Genomic DNA, 23,774 nt, shown 5'->3' with positions numbered 1-23,774 from the left:
GACAAAGAACTTTCTCTGTGCCACTATGCTAGCATAGACAAACCAAGTTAAGAATGTATTTTTGATCTTATTTCTTTCCTCTCGACTCCGTACTATAGCAGCTGCCCTAAAATACTTCCGCTTTTCAGAATAAAAGCGGTCCACCACACAAACTGAATCCCAGCCATCACCACCTCGTGAACAATATTCTTTCGCTGGAAAACTTCCGAATCACAATTCGGCGTGTGGATGTCTCGTGCACATTAATATGCACTCCTCCGCCGGCATACATATTCTCATTTGGCCACCTTGCCTAACGAAAATCGCTTCACACCGGTTCGTACGTGAGTCAAGTGGAAAAGACCGTCTCTGGCCAGGAGAAGTCTACTTACTTAGTGAACTTTTGAATACTGCCGTGTAGTCCTCCAGCCAGAACGATGAGTCTTGCCGCCACAAGAAAAAGAAGTGATTCTTTTCCGTTCCTCTCGTGAAAAAAAAGTCACAAGAAGCTATAGCGAAGAGGGGGTTCTCCGCTCTCACTGCGACAGTCAAGAGGCAGGTCCAGTGAAGGAACGACTTTCTTCCACTCTCGCCCGATGAAATCCCTTAACGAGCAGACCACCGGGAAGTACCCGTCTCCCGTTGAAAGACGCAGGCTGGTGGCACTACTCAGAAGTCCAGGCTGGTAGACTGGCATGGGTTTTTCGGCACCAATTAATGTTCGGTTAAAACTTCTTGTTTGTCTTTCCTGGTTCGGTTATTGTCTGGAGTTCACTTGATAAAAATATCAGCAAGTACGATAGATGGTGAACAAAAAACTACTTTATTCTAATGAGACAGAAAAGGCACTTCTCGTCTCGGTGGGACGAAGACATGAGCACACGAGCAAAAAGAGAACAAAGAGCAAAAGAGACAAAAAGAGACCGAGCTCCCGCTCTGACAAGTTTTTAAACATACACAGTGGCGATCTGTTGTCCAATCAGTTGCGGACAAGTCGACCTTTCCCGTCCAATCGGTTACAAACAACTCAGCGTTGGGCGGGTCTCAGATTGAAGTTGGAGCTGTTGCTTTTTTCCCAACGACTATTGAACTAATAAGACTGATAGTTTTATTTAACTAAATTAGACTGAAATTAAACGTGCACAATTCATAATATATACTAAGCTAAACATGAAAAAACATATGTTTACTTAATCTAAACATGAAATAACGTAATATGTTTACTAATGTGCATAAACACTCTATCAACAACAGAAACCACTAGTCTTACTGTGAATAAATCGCGTGAATTGTTGATGAACGAATGTTGTGATGTCTGAGGCGCACGACTAAATTTAAACGGAGACGGAAAAGAAATCCAGCAGTTGGGAGACTTGTAACTCAAGGTACTACTAGTATAATCTGATGTTAGAAGGGTATGGGTCCTTATGATCTGATAATACATTTAATTTCCAAGCGACTTTCTGAACACTCAAGGACACTTTACAATCAAAAGAACAATACACACAACAATAAAATCATAAATAAAATAATAATTACTATTTATCATTTTATAAATGATGAATGATGGGTAGATGAGGCATCCTGTATCGTTTTGACACAGTGACACTGTGTTGCTGAAACTGACACCTGGTGGACCTGCAGGAGACACTGCTCTGTCAAACCAATGTTATCCAATTCCATTGATTAGGCATTCACTTACATTATTTTTACATATACATAATTTCATTAAAAAATATTTGATATTCGAGACGCAGTTGATAATTTAAATGAATATCTGTCTGAATGCCTAAGTAGGTGTTGTGAATGACAGTGGACTCATTGTAATTAAAGATTTTTATTCCAAAAAAATAGTTCCTCCAGCGTTTTGTTACTCAGTCTATTTCTTTTTTTTATGAGGCAATTTCCCCCGCCTTTGTGAAGATTGTCTCACAAAGCACCGAAGAGGCCGGTGTGCACAACACCTGTGTGGCCAATATAAATAGGTGAGGGAATGTTGCCTCCATGGACTTCCAGTATAAGAGCGGGTCTTCCGTGCGTGCAACATGTCCTGCTGACATATAGCGCTGCAACTCTGAGTGCGCATAAACAGTGGTTCGGGTAGTGGTCACTTTCTTAAACTGACTTTCTTAAAGCGGTACACGCACCGACACGGGGTTTGCCCTGGAAGCTCGGCGCACGCATGGACGCCTCAGAGTCGCTGGACGCATCACTAATAAATAATAAAATAGCTGATTGAACTAGACCATGAATACAATTTTAAACAGATGGGTTTTGAGGTGGGATTTGAAATATTACGGATGTTGGGTGGAAGTGAGTTCCAGAGTTTGGGAGCGGGACGGCTGAAACCTCTGAACCCCATCGTGGTGAGACGGGCAGAAGGCACATAGATGTAAAGAGGATGAGGATCTGAGGGACCGAGGGGAAACGGAAATTTGAAGCAGGTCACACAGATAGGGGGGGCAAGATTATGGATGGCTTTGAATGTAAACAGAAGTATTTTGAATTTAGTAAAATCAGTAAAATGTCTTTCCTACTTTTGTCCAGCTATCTCAGAGCAGCAGGGGATCGCTGCTCTGCTATTTGGTTTTGATTGCAGCAAGACTGTGTCTGCTCACCATATGTTGTTGGGTGCTCTGCTGGACGCTGGTCAACCTTTGCAAGAACCACTCTGTTCTCAACCTCCTATTCCTTGGCTACCCGTGAGTGTATCGTACTGATTTTTTTTAAGCTAACACTAGGTCCAAGAAATGCTCAAATTGCTTTCCACAAAGCTGTTTGAACACTTCACTTTCCTCCCGCATTCCAAAAACATAGATACCAAATTAACTCATTCACTGCCAAATGCAAAAAAAATGTGTCTACTCCAGTGTCAGGGTTTTTGTCATTTCACTCAAATTGCAGGACCCACAGAATATTGAGTTTTAGGATTAAATAAACATTCAATGCAGCATAAGAACCCTTAGACGCTCTTCTTTCATCAGAAAATATAGTTAATTCTCAATTTATATGGGTCTGGAGTTATCTGAGCTTGAAATTGGGGCAGCTGTACAAAATAAAATACATATTGATTTATATATTGCTTTAACAACACCTGAAGCTGGAACAAAGCGCTAACATGGACAAAAGTCCTTCAACCGAAAACCACATCAAAACTCATTTTGATTAGGCTCAATTAAACCATGAAGTCAACCAATCCATTCTCATGATCCCTTTATTTTCGTTCAGTTTGACTTATTTTTTATTGGTCTTTGTGTTTTAATGTTTTGTCCAAAATGTCTATACTGTATTTCCCTATTCCCCTGTGACCGTAGGCTGCTATCGAAGCTTTCACGTACGTCGCATTCGGATGTATGACAACGATGACTTTGTGCCCCCTTTCCTGTTTTTAGGTTTGGTGTGTATGTCCCGCTCTGCTGTTTCCACCAGGAAGGAGTCAAGAGCCAAACATCAACAGCCGACTGCGACTACCCATCTGACCACCCGCAAGCGGACCTATCGGACGCTCCCCTCTTTCGGCCCCGGGATTTCCTCTTCTTGTTACGAGAGAACCTAAGAGAACAGTTTTCCACACCGCAACACATGCCCACGCACACCTGCCCACCGCACACGCACATTCACACGCCTGAGCTGATTCGATCCGAGGTGGAGGAGCTCAAGAGCGACTTTAATCGGCGCATTAAGGAAGTCCTGTTCAACTCGCTGTTCAGCGCTTATTACGTTGCCTTCTTGCCTCTCTGCTTTGTGAGGGTAGGTTCTCTCCCCTCTGCTTTGTTTGAACGCATCTTTGCGTTCAAAGTAAAGAGTCGCATTTGTTTTTTTTTTCCCCCAGAGCACCCAATACTACGACATGCGCTGGTCTTGTGAGCATCTGATCATGGTGTGGATCAATGCCTTTGTGATGCTGATGAGCCAGCTGCTGCCCCCGAACTACTGCGACCTGCTGCATCGCTCTGCGGCCCACCTGGGCCGATGGCAGAAGCTGGAGCACGGATCCTACAGCAACACACCTCAGCATTTGTAAGTGACCATCTCTGTCTCAGAGGTTGTTAACTCATTCATTGCCAGACGATGTGCAAAAATGTGTCCACTCCACTGCTAGGGTTTTTGTCATTTTCCCTCAAATTGCCTGACCCACAGAATATTGAGTTTTAGGACCAAATAAACCTTAGACCCTCTTATTTAATCATCAAGAAATAGTTAATTCCTAAATTATATGGGTCTCGACTTATCTTAGCTTGAAAAAGGGGTGGCTGTCCAAAAACAATATACAGTGACACCTTGGCTTACGAACTTAATTGGTTCCCAGACAGTGTGTAAGGCGAAGTGTGTATCCCAAAAATTAATTTCCCATAGGAAACCATTAAAATGAGAATAATCCATTCCTAGGTCTCCATAAAACATAATTTTCTACTTTCTAATTTTCTAAGCCTTAAAACTACACAAAATGTACCTTATTTTATCTATAATAAATGTGCTATGGTAATATAATTAAATAAATAAACTGTACTAAATAATAAAGTCGTTTTATTAACCTTTGTGATGGTTGTTGATGGCTTTATAGAATGGAGTGGCCGGTTTCATCAGCATTAAACACTTGATGAGGACTGTCATTTGCCTGTCTCTTTAATGTTTACCCCCCCCCCTCCCCCCACTGCTGCGTTCTTGAGCAATCACGTGGCTTTAACCGAAGACGGGGCGGGGAATAGAAGACAAAACAGTTGGCCACCATTTTCTTGTTAGGACAGCGGGCTCGTTCGCGAACGACACATCACTCAATGTGGCAGCGCCGTGTGTATCCCGAAAAATAGTTTGTATGCCAAGGTAATGTTTTCATAAATGTAACATTCGTAAACCGAAAAATTCGTAAGCCAAGGGGTTCGTAAACCAAGGTATCACTGTAATACATACATATTGATTTGTATAGCGCTTTAACCACAGCTGAAACTGGAACAAAGCACTAACATGGACAAAAGGCAAATGCTGCCCCCGCAGAAGGGAAAACAATTGCCAGAGGTCTGACCAGCGCTTTATCCGCAGAAAAACCAAAACCTGAACAAATTCGGAAACGGCGCTCCACGTCATGCTTTTCAATTTACGAATAAATTCGGGAATGGCAGCCAATGAGTCAAGCTTCACGATTGATGCATATTTTTTCTCCCCTTCTCAGATGGTCAGAGCAGACTGTTTGGCCTCAAGGGGTGTTGGTACGACACAGCCGCTGTCTGTATAAAGCAATCGGACCATATAATGTTGCTATGCCCTCTGATGTTTCACATGCGAGATTTTATGTGAGTATATACGCTCATATATCATAGTAACTTGTTAATGATTCGCTTGACCGATTAAGGGTTGCACCAGCGCTAGCACTTTTTTCTCAATCAATTTACTCCAATTCCAGGACCCACAGAATATTGACTTTTAGGATGACATAAACATTCAATACAGCGTAAGAAACCTTAGACTCTCAGCTATCTAACTTGCTATCTATTTGCTATCTATATGCTGGCTATCTAGCTGGCTATATATATTATCTTTATAGCTATCTGGATGGCTAGCTAACTATCTAGCTAGGTCTGTATTAGCTATATAGCTAGCTAGCTGTATGGCTTTTAGCTATCTATGAGCTAGCTTTTAGCTATTTATTAGCTAGCTTTCTATCTGTTTGAGTTACTTCCTGGTTGAGCGAATGCTGGCGCGTGTGGCTGCCGCTGCTCACCCACAGAAAAAAATTATCCTGTGACTGTAAAGTGACCATGACAGTTTTGAAAGGCGCTTAGAAATGAAATGGATTATTATCATGAGTTCAAGCACAAAAGCCAACCGTCGCCATTTTGACCAAAAAAATTAATAAGCCACACTTACTTTGTACTTGCAGACATTCAGTACTTGAATTTTCTAACCCTGAAAAACCAACATTGACCGAAAACCAAAAGGTGCTGTATGCATTTTACGATAGTTCGGGTCACCCCTGTTTGACCTTGCCCTTTCTTTTGGTGTTCCAGTTCCTCTTCCACAAGCCACTGCGGATCCTGAACCTGCTCATTTGGATCGAGACCACCGTGGTTCTGTATCAGTTGTACTCACTGTTCCTCTCCGAGCGCTGGAACCACACTCTCTCTCTGGGCCTGATTCTTTTCTGCAACTACTATGTCCTTTTCAAGCTGCTCAGAGACCGCATAGTGCTGGGCAAAGCCTACTCCTATCCTCTAAGCAGTAGTTTGGGCTTAAAGTCGCAGTAAAGACATCCCTGACGTCGTGTGTGATGGAGGTGGGTTAAGATTGGGTGAGTCGGCGCTCACATTTGGAGGCTAAGGGATGGGGAAACGAACTCCTAAATCGTCTTTTGATACGGTTATATTTTTAATGCAATGTTTATATAAGCCTATTTAAAAGAATATTTTATTTTGTATACAATTTCAAGTTACATTACCACACTGACCACATTAGCATCCTGCGTTGTGATGTTGCTAAAAGGGGGGCACAGCCTCTCACGCGCCAGTCAACAGTTTGGCATTCTGTCCCTGATTGGCCTCAACTTCTAACCCTGAAACCACAAACAATATCGGATGGCAAAAGATGCAGCCCTTTTCAAGGACAAATCAAACGTTTACTGCCTAGAGTCAATTAGCTTTGAATTGTCATTCAAATACTGAGCTGCAGTCCACAACAGCACTGCGACGAGATCGTTTTTGGAGGGTACGGGCACTTGCTGATTGACCCCACCAGTGTGGATGGACGGTGTCTGTGCCAATTTACATGACTCTCGAGAAGTTAAGTTTCCGAGTGAAAGGTTAGAATGAACCTAAAATGCACAATAACCTTTGCTGATAAACTGGGACATGCTCTTAATTATTGAGTGCACATGTCGAATAATACAGCTTGCTGTGGTCTAACAAGCGTTGTACTGCAAAATGTACACCGTTTCCCCAAAATCCCTCTTTGATTTCTCCAGTTTCTCTGAGTGTGTCACTCACGTCAGTGGCCATTTCCTTCTTGATATCTTGCTTGAGCAACGGGGTGGGATATTGATGTCAATGAAGAACTGTTTATCACGTTAAAGCCAACCAGGAAATCAATTGGTGGATTAAACACCAGCTGAGAATTTTGACATTCCGCTCTATGTTAGGCATGCCCACCCCAACTTCACCGAACTGTCACGCAGCGTGTCTTTTGTTGTTTTTTTGCAACTACTTCTAATTTTAATCAGTGGCCGACGGTTGGCCTCTAGTTTTCCTGCAAATTGAAATTTGTCTCACAGAGTTGCCATGTTGTGCCAACATGCAGCCAGCTGCCGTCAGGCCTTATCAATAATATATGGACAGTATCAATGGAATAAAATAGTCCATCCACAACCTTTCAAGAGAACGAAAAACAGAATAACGGCCATTCTCAACACATCGGACTAGTCGGTGATATTTTAAAAATAAGGCTCACGTGGTGAGGCAACAACAGGATTGATTCATTGCTGTATGAAATGGAACTTTGGCAGACTCTCCGTGTGATAATTACAAAATAACAATTGTTTTCAGATGTTCTTTATAACATTATTTACAATCTACAATACACCTGCGTGTCCAAAATGCAGTTAATGGTGCTTTCTTTGCCAAAACTTTCAATATGCACACACAACACACATTTCTTGTCCCTTTTCCTCTTGGTATTAAAATAGCCATTGAACAGGCTGAAATGTGCATTCAAAAATGTCGAATTTACGTTCACCACCAAAGGTTAGCGTGCATTTTCAGTTGATCCCAAACATTTTGGGAGTCGTACGTGCCAAGATGCTATTTTGTAGAGCCTTAGTTTTAGCGTCCCTTCGAGATTGTTTTTTCTCCTCAAGACTTTTTGGGACTTCTCACTGCGCTGACAAAACCTGCGTGCTCCTCTTTTAATCTGCGCCTGTGTTGCGTATTCTTTTGGGCTTTGGCAGTGGACATGCGCTTGTTTGTCAACACAGGCCTTGACCTTACCAGTCTTTCCTCATGTCATGCGACCCTCATAGCTGTGCTGTTCTTCATTCTTTTTGCATGTAGTCGTTGCCACACGCCTTAATTTCACCAGCCGTCAGCTTCTGAATTGCCTTCCAAATCGCCCCTGCGTTTGTGTGTTTGTAAGCACAAGATTGACAAAAATACAACCCTCACTTTCCATTTTGAAGTCACTTTCAAAGGATTGTTGAATGACATGGGTGCTTAATGCAGCGTGTTGGAAGTCATCCACAACTGCCTCTTTCAGTGCCGCTTTATGTATTGTCTGTCGGCAGTTCGCTTCTTTTCACTTCACTTTCTCCTTCATGCACTCTAATGCTTGAGGTTGCCTCCTTTGAACGCACATTCACATCTGCTGACAAAGCATGTCTTTTGTGGTTCAGTTAAAAAGGTTGCCATGGCCTGAATTCATCAATGACCCATTCAGTCAAGGTTAAGGATGAGTGAGGCTCAGGAGGAAGAGTCTCTTGGTGCCTTGTGGTTTAGCGTTTACTCTGGGTGCAGTTGGCTAGAGTCAACTTGAATGGAGCTTGTGTCTCCAGAAGATGGTGCTGTTGATTTGACAAAAAATCCTTGTAGACTAGACCTGCCATCATTGAGTAAACCATGATGGGACACGCCATCTTGCCTTGTGATTAATTTGTTCATCCCACTTAAGTGCTAGCTCAAACAACACATACGCCTGCTTTTTGTTGGATTACTGAATGAAGTTGGGCTGAGGTTTTGAGCTTCGGAAAGTGTTTCAAATAAATTTCCTTTTCAGTTGTGTGACCGCTTGCCAAATTGAACAGGCTAAAACAGATGCCGCTGTTGATGAAACTTCAATTTCAGTTGAGTTTTTTCTCACATATCCCGGCATGCGATTTTCCTTTTTGTGGATCGTGTTGCAGAAATTTAAGGAGCTGGTCCTCAGAGTTTGGCTTTTTACAGTTTTCATTTCACCCAAAGCATTTTTTTTGGCATCCGAAATAAAACATGATGTTGAAATGACCAAAGTGTGTATTTGTGTAAATGACTCAGCATATGCACAGATGAAGAAAGAGCTCTGAAGCAATTTTATTTGCCAGTTATACATTTCTGGAATACTGTAATGCAATTTAACAATGGTTAGTGAAACTAAGTGTTTAAAAAAAGACATTTGTTATGTGTTGCGAGTACCCCGAGAAGGAGCAAAAAACATTCAATGAGGGTTTCAAACAGATCACACGTTATGTACTCTATATAGAATGGCCTCCACCCACCAAAAATTGACAAAATATTTTGTTTTGATATTTTGGGTGTGGGAGTGACAGTATGTGATAACTCTGAAAGCCAATAGAAACCCAGCAATAATTCCAAAGATTTGATTCAGCAGACATAATAGATCATGCTTGTAAAGAACTTGTTTTGGTCATTCAAAAGAATATAATTAGCGATAAGAATCAATGAAATGGCACCTTTGGTAACTCACTTGTACATTCATCAAAAAGAGACGTAGTGATCAGTAGAAAAAGTTCAAACAGTGCAATCACACTTCAAGAGTAATTGTCCCAGTCCTGCTATTCAGTTTTTATAACGCTGCATTTTATATCAGTGCATCTCCAAAATCACATCTTATTCAGAGGAAGAAGAGTGGCCAATCCACTTAGGTTCTCACTCTCTTTGTTAAAGTGGGGTTTAACCTTTCCTTTGCAATTGAGTTAATTACCACAACACCTCAAAATCGTGTGAAATGACAAATTGACCATAATCATTTCTTAAAATATCGATTACACTCTTGATAAAACGCAAATGTTGCAATGGCAAGGCTCGCTGTTCACATTTTAGTCTCTGTTTACTGTACGTCAACACCTAAACAAAGAAATTCGTAAATTCCCCACGAATGCAAACACCTTCCCCAACTCCTTTCTTAGAGATTTTTGTCGCCTGAGGCATTGAATAAAATAAAGTGAGGAGCAAATTTGACGTTTTTAAAAATCTGACATGCAAGTAAACTGTCAAGATTTTTTTGCGCCAGTTCCAAATGTATTTTTATAATATAACTTAGTCTAATGAAATATAGCACAGTACTATAAAATATTTTGTAATATTTATGAATTAAGGGTAAGGTTCCGTTTTTTTTGATGAAACTAGCTATGGGCTATAAATTTCAACGCATGGTAAAATCCACATTGTGCAAGCCTCGGTAAGTCAAACTTTAAAACAAAAAATGAAAATCTCCAAAACCTGATTCTATGACATTTTTTATTGCTTTGTGTCCCACAAAGCAATCTGTGTTTAAACTGCTGTTGACAATTGTAATGTGAAAAATAACAGACCAGGTGAGTAATACTAAATTGTATCGATTTGTGTGCCAAAAAAAGGAAAATGACTATCTTCCATCCATCAGCGATCAATACATAATGCCACTTGCGGATCGCATTTGCACATGAAAAAACACCTGCTCATTCTTTAATGACAAAAAAAAAATCGGGGATGAAAAAGATGGACTCAAGATGTAAATTACATGACCCCTTTTTTTATCAGTGTTTTCAAACTCAACTGAAAAAGACCAAAGCTACTATTTGTCATGCAATCTACCATTTCGAAGACTAATGAGACACGATCAGCCTGAAAGAAATAGCATTTTGTCACTATTGAAAGTGAGAAACATTTCCACGGTTGCTGGAAAAAAGACACCACTTGGTATCAACAACTGCCTTGAATAGAGTGGCTATGTTGAAGAAAAATGGTTTATGCTACCGTTTTGTGGCCTCTCTCGACAATTGCAAATCCTTTTTGATGGTCATCAATTATTGACTGATTTTGCCTGGGTTCATTGTAGTATCTGTGATATGTTGCCACTGTTAGTGTTGGGATTATTTTTCGTCAGTGCTGTGAGCGACGTTAACACGATAATGCACTTCGTCAGCCTTCCCGACAGTCCACAAAGTTGCCTTTTATCCAGTAACAGATTTGAGCATACTTGGGAGGTGTGATTCTCACGGCGACGTTAAATTCCTGCGACGCCCCTTGACGCTCCACCCACTGGTGCCCAGAAAACACACCTATCACCTTCCTTTCCCATCGCCGCCGCCGGCCTTCCCACATTCGGGCGTAGACCCCCGAGCCGCTGGCCCCGGGCTGGGCGTCGCAGTGCTGGTACAGCAAGTCTGACGTCTCCTCTCCGGCCTGACAGAAACGATACACCAGCTGTCCCGGACGGTCGTTGTCGAACCCGGAGAAGTGAACCCGTCGCCCAGGAAGCCTCTGAGAAGGTGGGCTCACGCCCAACTTCATGTGACGCCGTTTGTGGGCTTTCTTGAGTTCTAAAAGCGCGTAGTCGTAGTCCATCCCGATGTCATTGGCATTGCCTTGAATCCATCCTTTGGGTACATGTGTGCGCTTGGCCCGGATCCACTGGAACTTCATCTTCTCCGACACGATAGGGCCGCCATTTGGCCTGCTCTCGACGTGGTTGCTCAAGTTGGAAATTGGAGAATTTTGGTCTCGTTGTCTGGCTTTTAGAAAACCCACTCTGAGCTTCTGAGCACCCTTCACATAGTTTTTGCCGTCATGAACACAATGAGCGGCCGTTAGAACATGCCGGTCCCCGACTAGAGTCCCGGAACATCCGGTGGACAGTTTGACTGCCACCGAGAAGGGATAGTTAAGCGCAAAGTTGTGCCCTGCAATGCTGTATCGCCCATCGTGGCCAAAGATCTGACGCTTTCGTCTGGCATGTGACCGTTGGCCTTTCTCAGACGGCGCCGAGGAGTACGCGGGGCTTTTGTTGGACCCTAAATTATAACCGTAGAGACCGATGGCCGTCTCAGTGAGTCGGCCGTCTGAGTGAAGAGTCTCATAAGCCAGAAATTGCCGCAAGTCCCAGTAGCTAGGCAAAGGCGCTTTTTTGTGGCATTCCGGGTCACACGAGGAGCTGACGTTAAGGCGTGCTTGGGACAGGAAGTGTGGGGCCGGGCGACTCTCGCTTTGCTGTGGGAGGACCACAGGGACACGCTGAAGAATCCACCGAGGTCGTGAGAAGGAGAAAGCCACTGGAAGAATGATCAGGAAGAGAATCATGTGGATGGAGGCCAACCTGTGGATGGAGCAGAGGACGTCAGATGTCAATCCCGGTGGCGGGCTGTGAATTTCATTGCTAGGCCTTCAGTAGTGCTACGTCTGATGACAGCTACCAGAGTGAATAAAAAGTGTTGTGTGATTTACTACAAGTCCACTAGAGGCGACCATTAGCCACGAAATAACTGAGCGACCTTTCTTAGTGTTGTCCGTTTTTTCTTGAAAACGGCTTTAACAGTAAACCTCCAACCAAATTCAATTCTACTCCTCCTTCGGCCATTGTGAGTTGACAAAACCGCTATGAAATCAACACAATATATTGGCGTATGCAGCTCGTTACTGATACAGCGTGCTAGCTCTGTCCAGTATGCTCTTGTCACTAGCAGCTTGTAACCAGAGCGGTTTTTGCAAACTGATTGGCTAGTGACTAGCCAATCATAGTTTGCGAAAACTCTGACATTGACCAGCGTCTTTAAAAAGGTGTTTGTTTACCCCTTTTGGGTTGCCAACTCGAAATCTGATTGGTCAAAGCAAAGTTTGATCGGCACATTTAATGCGACTGGGCTCGGAGAACTGATTGTGAAGGTGTCCTGGTAGATTTGTGACCCAGGTAACAAATGATGGCTGAAATGTGATTGGTTAAATGCAGAAATACAAAAACACGTCTGGAAGCCGCACAACAGGGGAAAAGTAATGAAAGGAAGCTGAAAGACAATTTGGTATTATTTAATAAGAATTCATGGACAAAATATACAGTAAAGTCTCGTTATATCGATATCGGATATATCGATAGTCCCGGTTATATCGATACTATTTCTATGCACGCACGGAGAAAATTACATGCAAACAGGGTCGGATATATCGCTAGTCCCGGTTATATCGATATTTTTTTGGACTCCCTTGAATATCGATATAACGAGGCTTTACTGTAATTAACATCAGTCTGTGATTCAGATATTTTAGGCTAGCTGAGAAGGCTTTGCAGGCCTTGACGGTCCACCACTGGTCAATCCCGATTCAACGCGAGGGATTTCAGACACATCTGTCATAGGTGAAAATCCACAATAGAGCGACAACTATGTCTTCCACGTCTTTTCCTTTGGGCTGTTCCCTTCAAGGGGTCACCACAGCGAATCAGTGTCCTCTATCTTCAGAGGTTTGATTTGCATGTTTGTAGTGACAACTAACTAATAAACAAAAAAACAACAGTTTGACCTGAAGCAAATTCTAAACCAGAGTTTAACCAACTCCGGTCCCGCATGTTTTCCAAGACTGCATGAAAAATGCCCACATTCTGGAAAGCGGCGTCATGGATTTAAAATTAACCTTATGGGAGCTGAGGGAGAGCGTTTCATCTGCGTCGGAATTTAGCAGCCGCAAACACGCACTGTATTTAATGGGCCAATATGTCAGACAGGGCAAAGTTCAAGCCTTCAGAGACTCGCATGGAAAATCCCCAGTGTCCTTTCGAGATTGGCCTTAAGTCGACATAACTCCCCTCATAATATTTTCATGGGCTGAGTATATTTAGGACGCACAGACGGAAACATAAATGAGACGAAGGCATACAGCACGTTGTTGTCATAGGGACGAGGGTTTTGAACAATGTTAGAATCTCAGCATCTTGAGCAACATTTTTTTCATTATGTGGCCACTTTTAAAACACCCACATTTAGTATCTCATTGAAAAAGATTAACTTCTCAAAACCTGAAGTCATGGGGAGTACTTCAATAGATTCTTGGGTATCTATGCTTGAGTATTTATTCATTTTTGACCTTTATTTTACTCCCTACATTTAAAACCGATATCTGGATTTTCTGCTCCTTATGCAGTCAAAATGAAATCTTTCTTTTTTTCAACCTCAGTGGATGACGACATGCTGTAAAAGAAAAGATGTAAATGGAGAGAGGTGACGTCAACTACGGTTGAGATCTTGCTTGATGCTGACTTGACATCTGGGCTCTTATAAGGTGGAGAAAAAAAACATCAAGCGTTGGCAAAACCGATGGAGGATGTTCCGTGCCACCCCGCAGTTAAGGGAGAGGCTATTTTGTGTTCATGTTTCTGTTTGCCAAATTATCATAAACATCATTGCTCTTTCCTATTTCATTTACATTGAATATGTATTCTTATTGCGCAGAAGGTTATTATTATTACAAGTATCTTCAAGCACCGATGTCAAAGTCAACAAACGGATCTGGCCTACCACATCATTTTATTCGGAAGCAAATCAAGCATGTCAAGTTCCACGATGCTAGCTAAATTCCGAACCAACATTTCAAATTGTCTGATGTAAACCACAACCTTTTTCCTAAACTTTTCCAAGATTCAAACATGATATCTTGTAAAATTAATGAGTTTCATTACATCATTGAGGAAAAATTGTTGGGACAATGTCACTTCAGGGTGTCCTCACTTTTGTTGCCATTGGTTACTGGGTAATAAATGGCTGGCTGTCTGATGCATTGTTTTGAAGGGACAGTCCATTTCTACTGTGATCCAAGCTGTACACCACAGGTGTCAAAGTCAAGGCCTCGGGTCCAAAGCTGGCCTGCCATAACCCTTAAATCGGCCCGTGAAAGCAAATCAAGCATGTCAAGTTCCGTGATGCTTGCTAATGTCCGAACCTAAATTTCACTTTGTCCCATGTAAACCACAGAAACAGTATTTCTTGTTTTTTACTCCAGATTTCAAAACTAGTCATTCGTAAGTTTTGTGTGCATTCTGTATGTAATATGTGGAGGGGATGAAACATTCTAATGGCGTCCTCAAATTTATAATGGCCACCGAGAGGAAACCGTAACTACAATGTGGCCCGCGAAAAAGAGTTTGACACCTATTGTTTTCAATTGTACTTATGTTCACATTTAATACAGGAAAAAGAATTGAATCACTGTCTGATTTCTTTTGACACATTCACAAGTACTTTTTGTGCCTGTGGTATTTATATAAGGAAAATGTGAATTTCCTGTGTAGATGAGTGTCTTAACTAAGTACGGGGGTTGAGTACTTTTAACCTCTGCAGCCCAGTACGAGTCATATAGGTAAGTTTGACAGGTAAATAATTTAGATGAGAGCAGATGCAGAAAAATACACTTCATTTGGACGCACACACCCACACACCTACCGTGATGTTCCAGTGTGGGAGCACATCTTTCACCCAAGATCACCCAGACCGTCCTCGGAAAGTTTTAGCAATTTATATCGTCAACTTTTGAGTGGCAGGAGAAGGTCACGATGTCGCCTTCCGAAGCTCGAGCCGATGCATCGAGCTGCCCTTTGACAATGAGCACTAATGTCCTGCGGGCTGCTGCACCGTTGAGTGGGTGCTTGCAGAAGGAGGAGGACGCAGGACGGAGGAGGTCTCCCGCTGCGCGTTTGTCCCCACTATCACATCTGCAGAAAGAAATTGTGCAGATCAGTCACGTGACACTACGAGTGGACGCCGCGCCGTGTTCACAAAGGCGCTCTCTGATCCGACACATCTGCGTGCACAAAACTTAAAACGTGACCTGGGTCATTCTTAATGACAACTTCGACATCACATTCAAAAATAGAAATAAGTTCATTTCACAAACACATTTTCTAGAACACATGATTTTGTCTTCTTTATCTTATTACAGATGTATTTTTTCAGTTAGACTGAAAGGTGTGTATCTTCACACAATCCAGCTACTAAACGTTTTTTAATCCATCTAATAAAAAAAATGGCGACATGACTGCCTAAAACACGCCGTGAAATTAATTGCTGCTGTCAGTCGAGCCACCCAACTCTTGCTTTGTCCATTTTCCTTAGGAGCTTCTTAGAGTGTCACTAAAACTAATGCACAAACATCTCACTCATATAATCAGAAAAAAGTCATTCAACCCAATCACTGCCAGACGTGGAAAAATGTGTCCACTCCAATGCCAGGGTTTTTGTCATTTTCACTCAAATTGCAGGACCAACAGAATATTGAGTTTGAGGAGTACATAAACATTCAATGCAGCGTAAGAAACCTTAGACTCGCTTCTGTCATCACACAAAAAAAAGTTAATTCCTACGTTATATGGGTCTGGAGTTGTGTGAGCTTGAAATGAGGGCAGCTGTAGAAAAGGCAAATGCTGCCCCCTCGTGGAAGGGAAAACCATTGCCAGAGGTCTGACCAGTGCTTTATCGGCAACCCCCCCCCCCCAAACAAGCAAAACCAAAACCCGAACAAATTCGGGAATGGCGCTCCAAGTCATATTTTCAATTCCTGAATATATTTGGGAATGGCAGTGAATGAGTTCACATATCTTTGTTGCTGTGCCGATTTTGTGTTTGGGAGCCTTTTACTGAGCATCTTCATCTTTATTACGTTCATCGAGTTGTTTGGTCTCGAGCCACAAGGGGACACAAGCCAGTGTCCTATTGTGCCGGTCCGAAGCCTGGATAAATACAGAGGGTTGTGTCAGGAAGGGCATCCGACGTAAAAACAAACCAATCAAGCCTCTGCAGATGGAGGACACTGATTTGCTGTGGCGACCCCTTGAAGGGAAAAGCCGAAAGGAAAAGAAGAAGAGTACTTAGATTCTTGATCGCTTTGTATCACAAATAGCATAGATATGCTGAGCTACTTTTGAAAGAAAAAAATGTCACTTGCAATCCTGCTAGTGTAATTCAAATTATTAAAATATTTACCTCAATGGATTTGATTCAACAATGTGTTTTGTTCAGGTACCCAAATCTCAGTAACAGGGTTGCAATTCATACAGTAAAAATGCATGATATTTTCACACAAAAATGGCACTAACAGCCTGAAATTTGTATGAAGTACAGCCCATCTGGGGCAGGGGCACATGCACCAAACGCAAGGCAAATATAGACAACCATTCACCCGTATGGACGATTCAATTTTTCATTTAACTAACATGTATGCATTTGGACTGAGGGAGGAAACACGACCTATGCAAGGTTTTAATGTGAAAAAACAAAACTAAAAAAAGTATGTCCTACTTCTGTGGAACTTCCCTAACCTTGTTTGTGTTCTCGCTTTGCTTACTGAGTTAAAATGCATGCGGGGTGGACCTGCTGGCTCAAACACTGGCCTCAATAACCCGCAGCCCCTCCCATCCCACAACACAGTCCCAATTTAGACACGAACACACACACTTCTGAAAGGGAATTTGGAACAAGAGGTCCTGCCAGCTCCTCATCCTTCTCATCATCAGCTCTCAGCTTCAGACGTCATATGCGCAAGATATATTTGAACATTTTTGAAGTGCAAAGGAAGTAGCGTTTCGTAAACAAGTATCGCTCGATGCTTGTGAGAAAGACATTTGGGTTTGAGATGGTTATGAAAGAACCCGTGTGTTTGGCTGGGCCCACTGTTGTCACGGAGACCCACATTCCCCGGACGACTGTCTGTGTTAATTGTTCAATTCCACCCACTCTCATGCTTCTGGCCCCCTGACACAATCAAACAAGTATAGGATCCCTCGTGTAGTGTACTTCAGTGTGCTGTCTTCTTTCTCCATTTCATTTTATTTTCCTATTTTTGTGCCTCTTGCATTCTTAATTCTTCCTCGCCTTGCTGTCCCTGAAGGCTACAAAACAGCTGTTTGGCTCACGCAGATCACCACAAAGGGCCTTAAGAAAGTCCTTTACTCTGAAATGTTTAGAGACTTGGGCCAAGTCTCCGGGCGAGTCCAAGACAAAGTATAACCCAAGTCACTTTCATATACAACATTTAATTCCCCATGGCGAAAAGTAAACAATGTCCACTGATATTAAACACAGCCAATGGATGATCCTAATTCATAGCTTATTTGTTGTGGAAACTTGTTGGTGTACTATAGTGTTTTTTTTTTCCTCAAATCTTCCTTTGTCCGCTGAAAAGCGAGTCCACCCCTGTCATTTCCATGAATATTTCATCATCTCTTTTTATGGGATAACATTGAAAAAAATGGCATCACTATAATATGAAGGAGTCAGTGTACAGCAAGAGTGTCAAAGTCATGTTTTTGCCGCGGGCCGCACTGTCGTTGCAGTTTCCTCTCAGGGGGCCGTTATGAATTTGGGAAAGCCACTGGAATGTTTAATCCCCTCCACATATTACATAAAGAGCACACAAAACATTTGAAATAAAAAGAATGACTGTTATTGTGGTTTACCTGGCACAATTTGAAAATTTTGTTTGGATTTTAGCAAGCATTATGGCATTTTACAAGTTTGATTTGCTTTCGGGGGCCGAATAAAATTATGTGGTGGGCCAGAATTGGCCCCTGGGGCTTGACATTGACACCAGTGGTGTACAGCTTGGATCACAGTTGAAATGTACTGTGTTTTCCGGTGTAAATGGCGCACCTTCAATGAATGAAAAAGGGTTTCCAAATATATCTCATCTCATTTTCCGTGCCGCTTATTCCTCATTAGGGTCAAGGGGGTTGCTGGAGCCTATCTCAGCAGTCTTCGGGCACAAGGCGGGGGACACCCTGAATTGGTTGCCAGCCAATCGCAGGGCACACAAAGACATACAACAGTCACTCTCACACTCACACCTAGGGACAATTTGGAGTGGTCAATCTGCCTGCCATGCATGTTTTTGGAGTGTGGGAGGAAACCGGAGGACCTGGAGAAAACCCACGCGGGTCCGGGGAGAACATGCAAACTCCACACAGGGAGGCCGGACCGGGACGCGAACCGGCGACCTCTGCACTGTGAAGCCGGTGAGCTAACCACTCGACTACCGGGCCGCTCTTCCAAATATATAAATATCTAAAATTTCAGACACTGATATTGGTTTATATCGTGCTTTAACAACAGCTAAATGTGGACTAAAGCGCTAACATGAAAAAAACAGAAATGCTGCCCCCTTGTCGAAAATGAAAAACCTTTCTAACTTGATTCCAACTACGGGTAAATAAGTGTGTAATGCTGAATGGAACGTGATTATTTATAGCCAGTTGGATCTTGCATCGTCCACTGCGGATAGACGATTACTTGAGCCGTCTACACAGTAATCCAAGTTTAAGCATGTCCAATGCATCATCTGAATTTGTTGAATTTTGCCTTTGATACTTCAAAAGGCTTGTCTGTTGCATGAAACTGTGACTCAGTGATTGTGGTTGTGTCTGTCTCCATCTAATCTGATCTCTGGCGCCGAGGCTTCCAGCCAACATTAGGAACACAGCTGAATCACCTCCAGATAAATCACCTCCAGATCAACATTGGGAAAACCAAGGAGTTGGTTGTGGATTTCTGCAGGAAACGAGCCTCACCTGCGCCATTGAACATCCAGGGTATGGACATAGAGAGGGTAACCTTCTAAAAGTACCTGCGTGTTATTCTTAACAATAAACTGGACTGGACTACAAATACGGATGCCCTAATCTAAAAGGGACCATCGCCTTTTCCTACTCAAGAAACGGAGGTCTTTTGGGGTGCAGGGGACACTCCTGAAGACTTTGAATGACTCTGGTTGCTTCAGCCCTCCACTGTGGAATTGTCTCCTGGGTAGGCAGCCTCGCCACCCGGGACAGAAAAAGACTGAAGCGCCTGGTCAAGAGGGCAAGTTCTGTCCTGGGCTGCTCGCTGGACTCTCTGGAGGAGGTGGGCAACAGACAGATGCTAGCTAAACTAAAAGCGGTGATGGACAGCCCCTCCCAACCTCTCCTGCCCACCCTGACATCACCGGGTAGCTCCTTCAACCAGAGACTGTTACACCTGCGCTGCAATAAGGAGGGATACCGCCGCTCCTTCCTACCGACTGCTGTCAGGCTTCTTAATAATGACATGTGAATGAAAAAAAAACCTGGACTCTTGTACTGTAAATAGCACAGCCACCTTATGTTGACTCAATACAGTGTTACATATAGCAAATATGCTTTTTATGCTTGCACTATGTACAGTTCTTTATGAAACATTTTTGCACAGTTATACTTTTCAGTCCTCTTACATTTCTATTTTGCTTTGAATACCCCCCCACCCCCCCACCCATTTGAAATTGCTGCTGTGGACTGCAAATTTCCCCACTGTGGGACTGTTAAAGGCTTTCTGTATCTTATTCTGATTCCGAACAAAGCCTCTCAATGAATATTTGGCTGATAGGATTTGATGGCAGTAGTTAGGGTGAATGGAGTCCAGTGGGCTACTAATCACCATGGATGCCCAGTATGATAACCTGAATAAGATGACACCCAAAAATTTTGTTGATAACAAACCTCTGGAAAAACGTTGGTCAATTTCCATGGGTAAGAGATAGGGAACTTGGGAAATCTTCCACACTGAATTATATATGAATATATGAAACTGACCTTGGAACAGAAGTTAATTTCATGGAAAGTGATGGGAGTCAACCATAAATTGACTGTACACTGTACATGTATATCCTATATTCCTTGTGTGTTCTACATACTTGGCAATAAAGATGATTCTGATTCTGATTTCACATTTTTATTTGATTATGCTTAGAATATCTTGTTTTTCTATTCCCCCCCGCCCCCCATCCCCTTTGAAATTGCTGCTGTGGACTGCAAATGTCCCCATTGTGGGACAAATAAAGGTTTTCTGATTCTGATTTTAAGACAGTCCTTTTTTACTGAATAATTCCCCATTTGTGTTTTTATGCTCAAGCAAAGCGATGACCACATTGTATCATCACCGTCTGGTTTGGTGTGTAAGAGAGTTGCAGAGCTGCAGAGTTGGCCCAAAGTGGTCATTTGCTTCCATCTACATGCAGCATTTGCAGTAGTTAGTATAATTTGTGGGATTTCATCACAAAGTTTAGGTGGGCAACGTCAACCTTGGCTAATAGCTGCCCTTATAAATAATTACAATTACCGTATAAAAGTTGTAGTACGCCGTACATTATTTGAAATGATAAAAAAACGCTGACAAGTGGAAATGCACAGTTTGCCACGCATGCGCACGTTATGCTTTTATCAATCCGACCGTACTCGGCGTAAAAAAATATACGATTGAGGATTACTTTTGCTGGTTTGCCGTGAAATTAATAGCGATCGGTGGCATCATTGTCGTTGGCTAACAGCGGTTGAGACCAACTGAATTTGAACCAATATGGTCTTTGTAAAATCGGTTCACATTTTTTTCCGTATAAAAGTTGTAGTACGCCGTACATTATTTGAAATGATAAAAAAACGGATAAAATACGGGGTAAAGTGGACAGGTATGATGTTCTCTTAGTGGCGATATGGCAGAAAAAAAGCATCCATATAGTGATTCTCATGTCACCTGTTTTTTTTTTTCCTCACACAATGACACCATATGAGTCACACAAACCTGAACAATGTCTCCACTTGACCTGCATGTTTCCTGTTATGGAACTTCTTTTTTCACTGTGCTTGGTGTCCTACGTGTGCAGCTCAAAGGTCCAATTCTTCCATTCTGGTTGAGATGGTGGCGACATGTGACACATGTTGAACATGAAGTGTCAGCATGCCAAAGAGGAAGAGAGCATGATCAGCATTTTTAGTTTTCACCAACATCTCTACTTATCTTGTCGACAACTATGTGTGTGTGTGTGTGTGTGTGTGTGTGTGTGTGTGTGTGTGTGTGTGTGTGTGTGTGTGTGTGTGTGTGTGTGTGTGTGTGTGTGTGTGTGTGTGTGTGTGTGTGTGTGTGTGTGTGTGTGTGTGTGTGTGTGTGTGTGTGCGTGCGTGCGTGCGTGCGTGTGTTTCTGTAATTTACTTAAGTATGTATTGTTATGGTAACTTTTTTTTCTACGTTAATGAATTTGATTCAGAAAGCATGAATACTGATGATGAAACAGATTTTCGAAAAACAAAATATTCCCTAACCATTTTTTTAATGTTATTGGTTCCACAAATAATTGCTGGGGAATACATTGCATTTGGCACTGGCCTAAAAACAACCATCGTATTTGCCACACCTGAAAGCATTCTTTTTTTTTTTTTTTTTTTTTTCAAAACTGGCCATGTACCTTATAATCGGTGCACCTTATATATGGATTTTTTTTGTCATTCGTTGTCATGCACTTTTGATGCAGTGCACTTTATAGTCCGGAAACTATGATAACCTAATCTGTAAAAAAACAAGAACAACAACAACAACACAGTGTCATTTAGTAATTCTAATTTAGTTTTTTTGCGTGATTTCAAGTCCAACCAATGAAAGTGAAACTTGGGGTATGGAGAGTATTTACATTTCAGGCTATCATTTTTTTCTTTTACTTAAGTATCAGAGTTGAAATAGTAGTCTTTCCAGAGTATTGTTTATGTTCGCAACCATGCCAAATTTGAATTTAAAGAAGAAAACAAATAAAAACAAAGACATGTTTAGTTGAAACGGTCCTCTCTCTGCGTGAGCCAAAGTGTGTCACAGGGCACCATTTTGGCCCCACCCCTCCTGACAAAAATCTGGAAAACTGAAAATTTCTTCACAATTCAGGACTGCTGAATTCTCAATCTTTCCATCTTTTAGCAAATTTCTTCAAATATATATATTTTTTTATCTAAGAACAAATAAATGGATTCACTTTAGAGGGGTTTTAAGTAAAGCGTGTGACTATTTGACATTGGAGAACAATGTATCTCGGAATTTGGCTTTAATTCAAAATCATCTGTTTGCAATGGCCCTAAGGCCAACAGATCCGATGTCCAAACTAATTGAAGACTTCCTGTTGCAGTCTGCCATTGTGTCTGCTATAATTCCAGCTTTCTCACCAAGACGCACTTCCTCACACATGAAACAACAGTTGCCAGAGTCACCTTGAGTCGTGCAAGGGCATAATTGCATGCCAGCAGGAAATGTGGAGCGTTTTGGGTTAATTAGAGCTTCCGTGTGGGAAGTGGTGTTCTCGGCCGGACTCCGCAGTAGGGGGGAGACCTGTGCGTCATGCTGACAAAGGGGTTTTCCATGTTGTTGTAACATTGGGATGATTGTTCCACTCTTTGGATGGTTAACTCAGTAAGACTCTGTTCGGGCATTTAAGATGACATCATTTTTCAGGTCAGGTCCGATTCTGGATGAAGTAGGAGTGCCGTATCGCAGTTCATCATTTGCGCCATTGCTTTATTGCAGCTTTTTAAAATATTTTTTATAAATCCGCCCCCTTTTTTCCAGCACCCCTCTGCAATCCTCATAATTCATTATTATTATTATTATTATTATTATTATTATTATTATTATTATTATTTACCAATCGAGGTATGGAAGTGTCTTGGAGAGGTGGCGCTGGTGTTCCTGACTGGGTTATTCAACAAGATCTTAGATGGTGAACAGATGCCTGAAGAATGGAGACGAAGTGTACTCATGCCCATTTTTAAGAACAAGGGAGATGTGCAGAGTTGTACTAACTACAGAGGAATAAAGTTGATGAGCCATACAATGAAACTCTGGGAAAGAGTAGTTGAAGCTAGACTAAGAGCAGAAGTGAACATTTGTGAGCAGCAGTATGGCTTCATGCCAAAAAAAGAGTACGACAGATGCAGTGTTTGCTTTAAGAATGCTGATAGAGAAGTACAGAGAAGGTCAGAAGGAATTGCATTGTGTCTTTGTAGATCTGGTGAAAGCGTGCGACAGGGTGCCCAGAGAAGAGCTATGGCATTGCATGAGGAAGTCTGGAGTGACGGAAAAGTATGTCAGAGCGGTGCAAGACATGTATCATGACTGTAAGACATTTGTGAGGTGTGCTGTCGGTGTGACTGAGGAATTCAAGGTGGAGGTGGGACTCCACCAGGGGTCAGCTCTGAGCCCCTTCTTATTCGCTATGGTGATGGGCAGGCTGACAGACGATGTTAGACAAGAATCTCCTTGGACC

General features: G+C 42.3%; 2 protein-coding genes across 3 annotated transcripts in view; one reads left to right on the top strand and one right to left on the bottom strand.

Annotated features, from left to right (window-relative positions):
- The window catches only part of tmem39a (transmembrane protein 39A), a 28,735-nt gene extending 19,796 nt beyond the window's left edge, over window positions 1-8,939 (top strand). For both annotated transcript variants that reach the window (XM_088992277.1, XM_088992276.1), the window contains exons 5-9: window positions 2,527-2,681; window positions 3,372-3,729; window positions 3,812-3,999; window positions 5,150-5,270; window positions 5,985-8,939. In XM_088992277.1, the coding sequence (XP_088848403.1) occupies window positions 2,527-2,681; window positions 3,372-3,729; window positions 3,812-3,999; window positions 5,150-5,270; window positions 5,985-6,221 (1,059 nt within the window). In that variant the 3' untranslated portion in view covers window positions 6,222-8,939. The remainder of the gene's footprint in view (window positions 1-2,526; window positions 2,682-3,371; window positions 3,730-3,811; window positions 4,000-5,149; window positions 5,271-5,984) is intronic.
- A 63-nt stretch (window positions 8,940-9,002) lies between these two features.
- LOC148900507 (serine protease 23-like) lies at window positions 9,003-15,386 on the bottom strand. The gene is made up of 2 exons (XM_088992279.1): window positions 15,140-15,386; window positions 9,003-12,030 (listed from the first exon to the last, which is right to left on the bottom strand). Exons 1-2 carry the CDS (start codon window positions 15,163-15,165, stop codon window positions 10,857-10,859), a joined length of 1,200 nt encoding a protein of 399 aa, XP_088848405.1. The 5' UTR covers window positions 15,166-15,386; the 3' UTR covers window positions 9,003-10,856.
- Window positions 15,387-23,774: the final 8,388 nt, after the last annotated feature.

This window comes from Hippocampus bargibanti, linkage group LG03, assembly GCF_051943395.1.
Source record: "Hippocampus bargibanti isolate YZ-2025 linkage group LG03, ASM5194339v1, whole genome shotgun sequence".
Classification (NCBI taxonomy): Eukaryota; Metazoa; Chordata; class Actinopteri; order Syngnathiformes; family Syngnathidae; genus Hippocampus; species Hippocampus bargibanti.
Note: the sequence above shows the minus strand (reverse complement) of the source record. Positions and strands in the feature narration are given on the sequence as shown.

Excerpts from the sequence above, each read along its gene's own strand:
- LOC148900507 (XM_088992279.1), bottom strand. The coding sequence starts at position 15,165 with ATGTGCTCCCACACTGGAACATCACG. Across the intron at positions 12,031-15,139 it reads TCCCACACTGGAACATCACG|GTTGGCCTCCATCCACATGA; the intron begins GTAGGTGTGTGG and ends CTCCATCCACAG.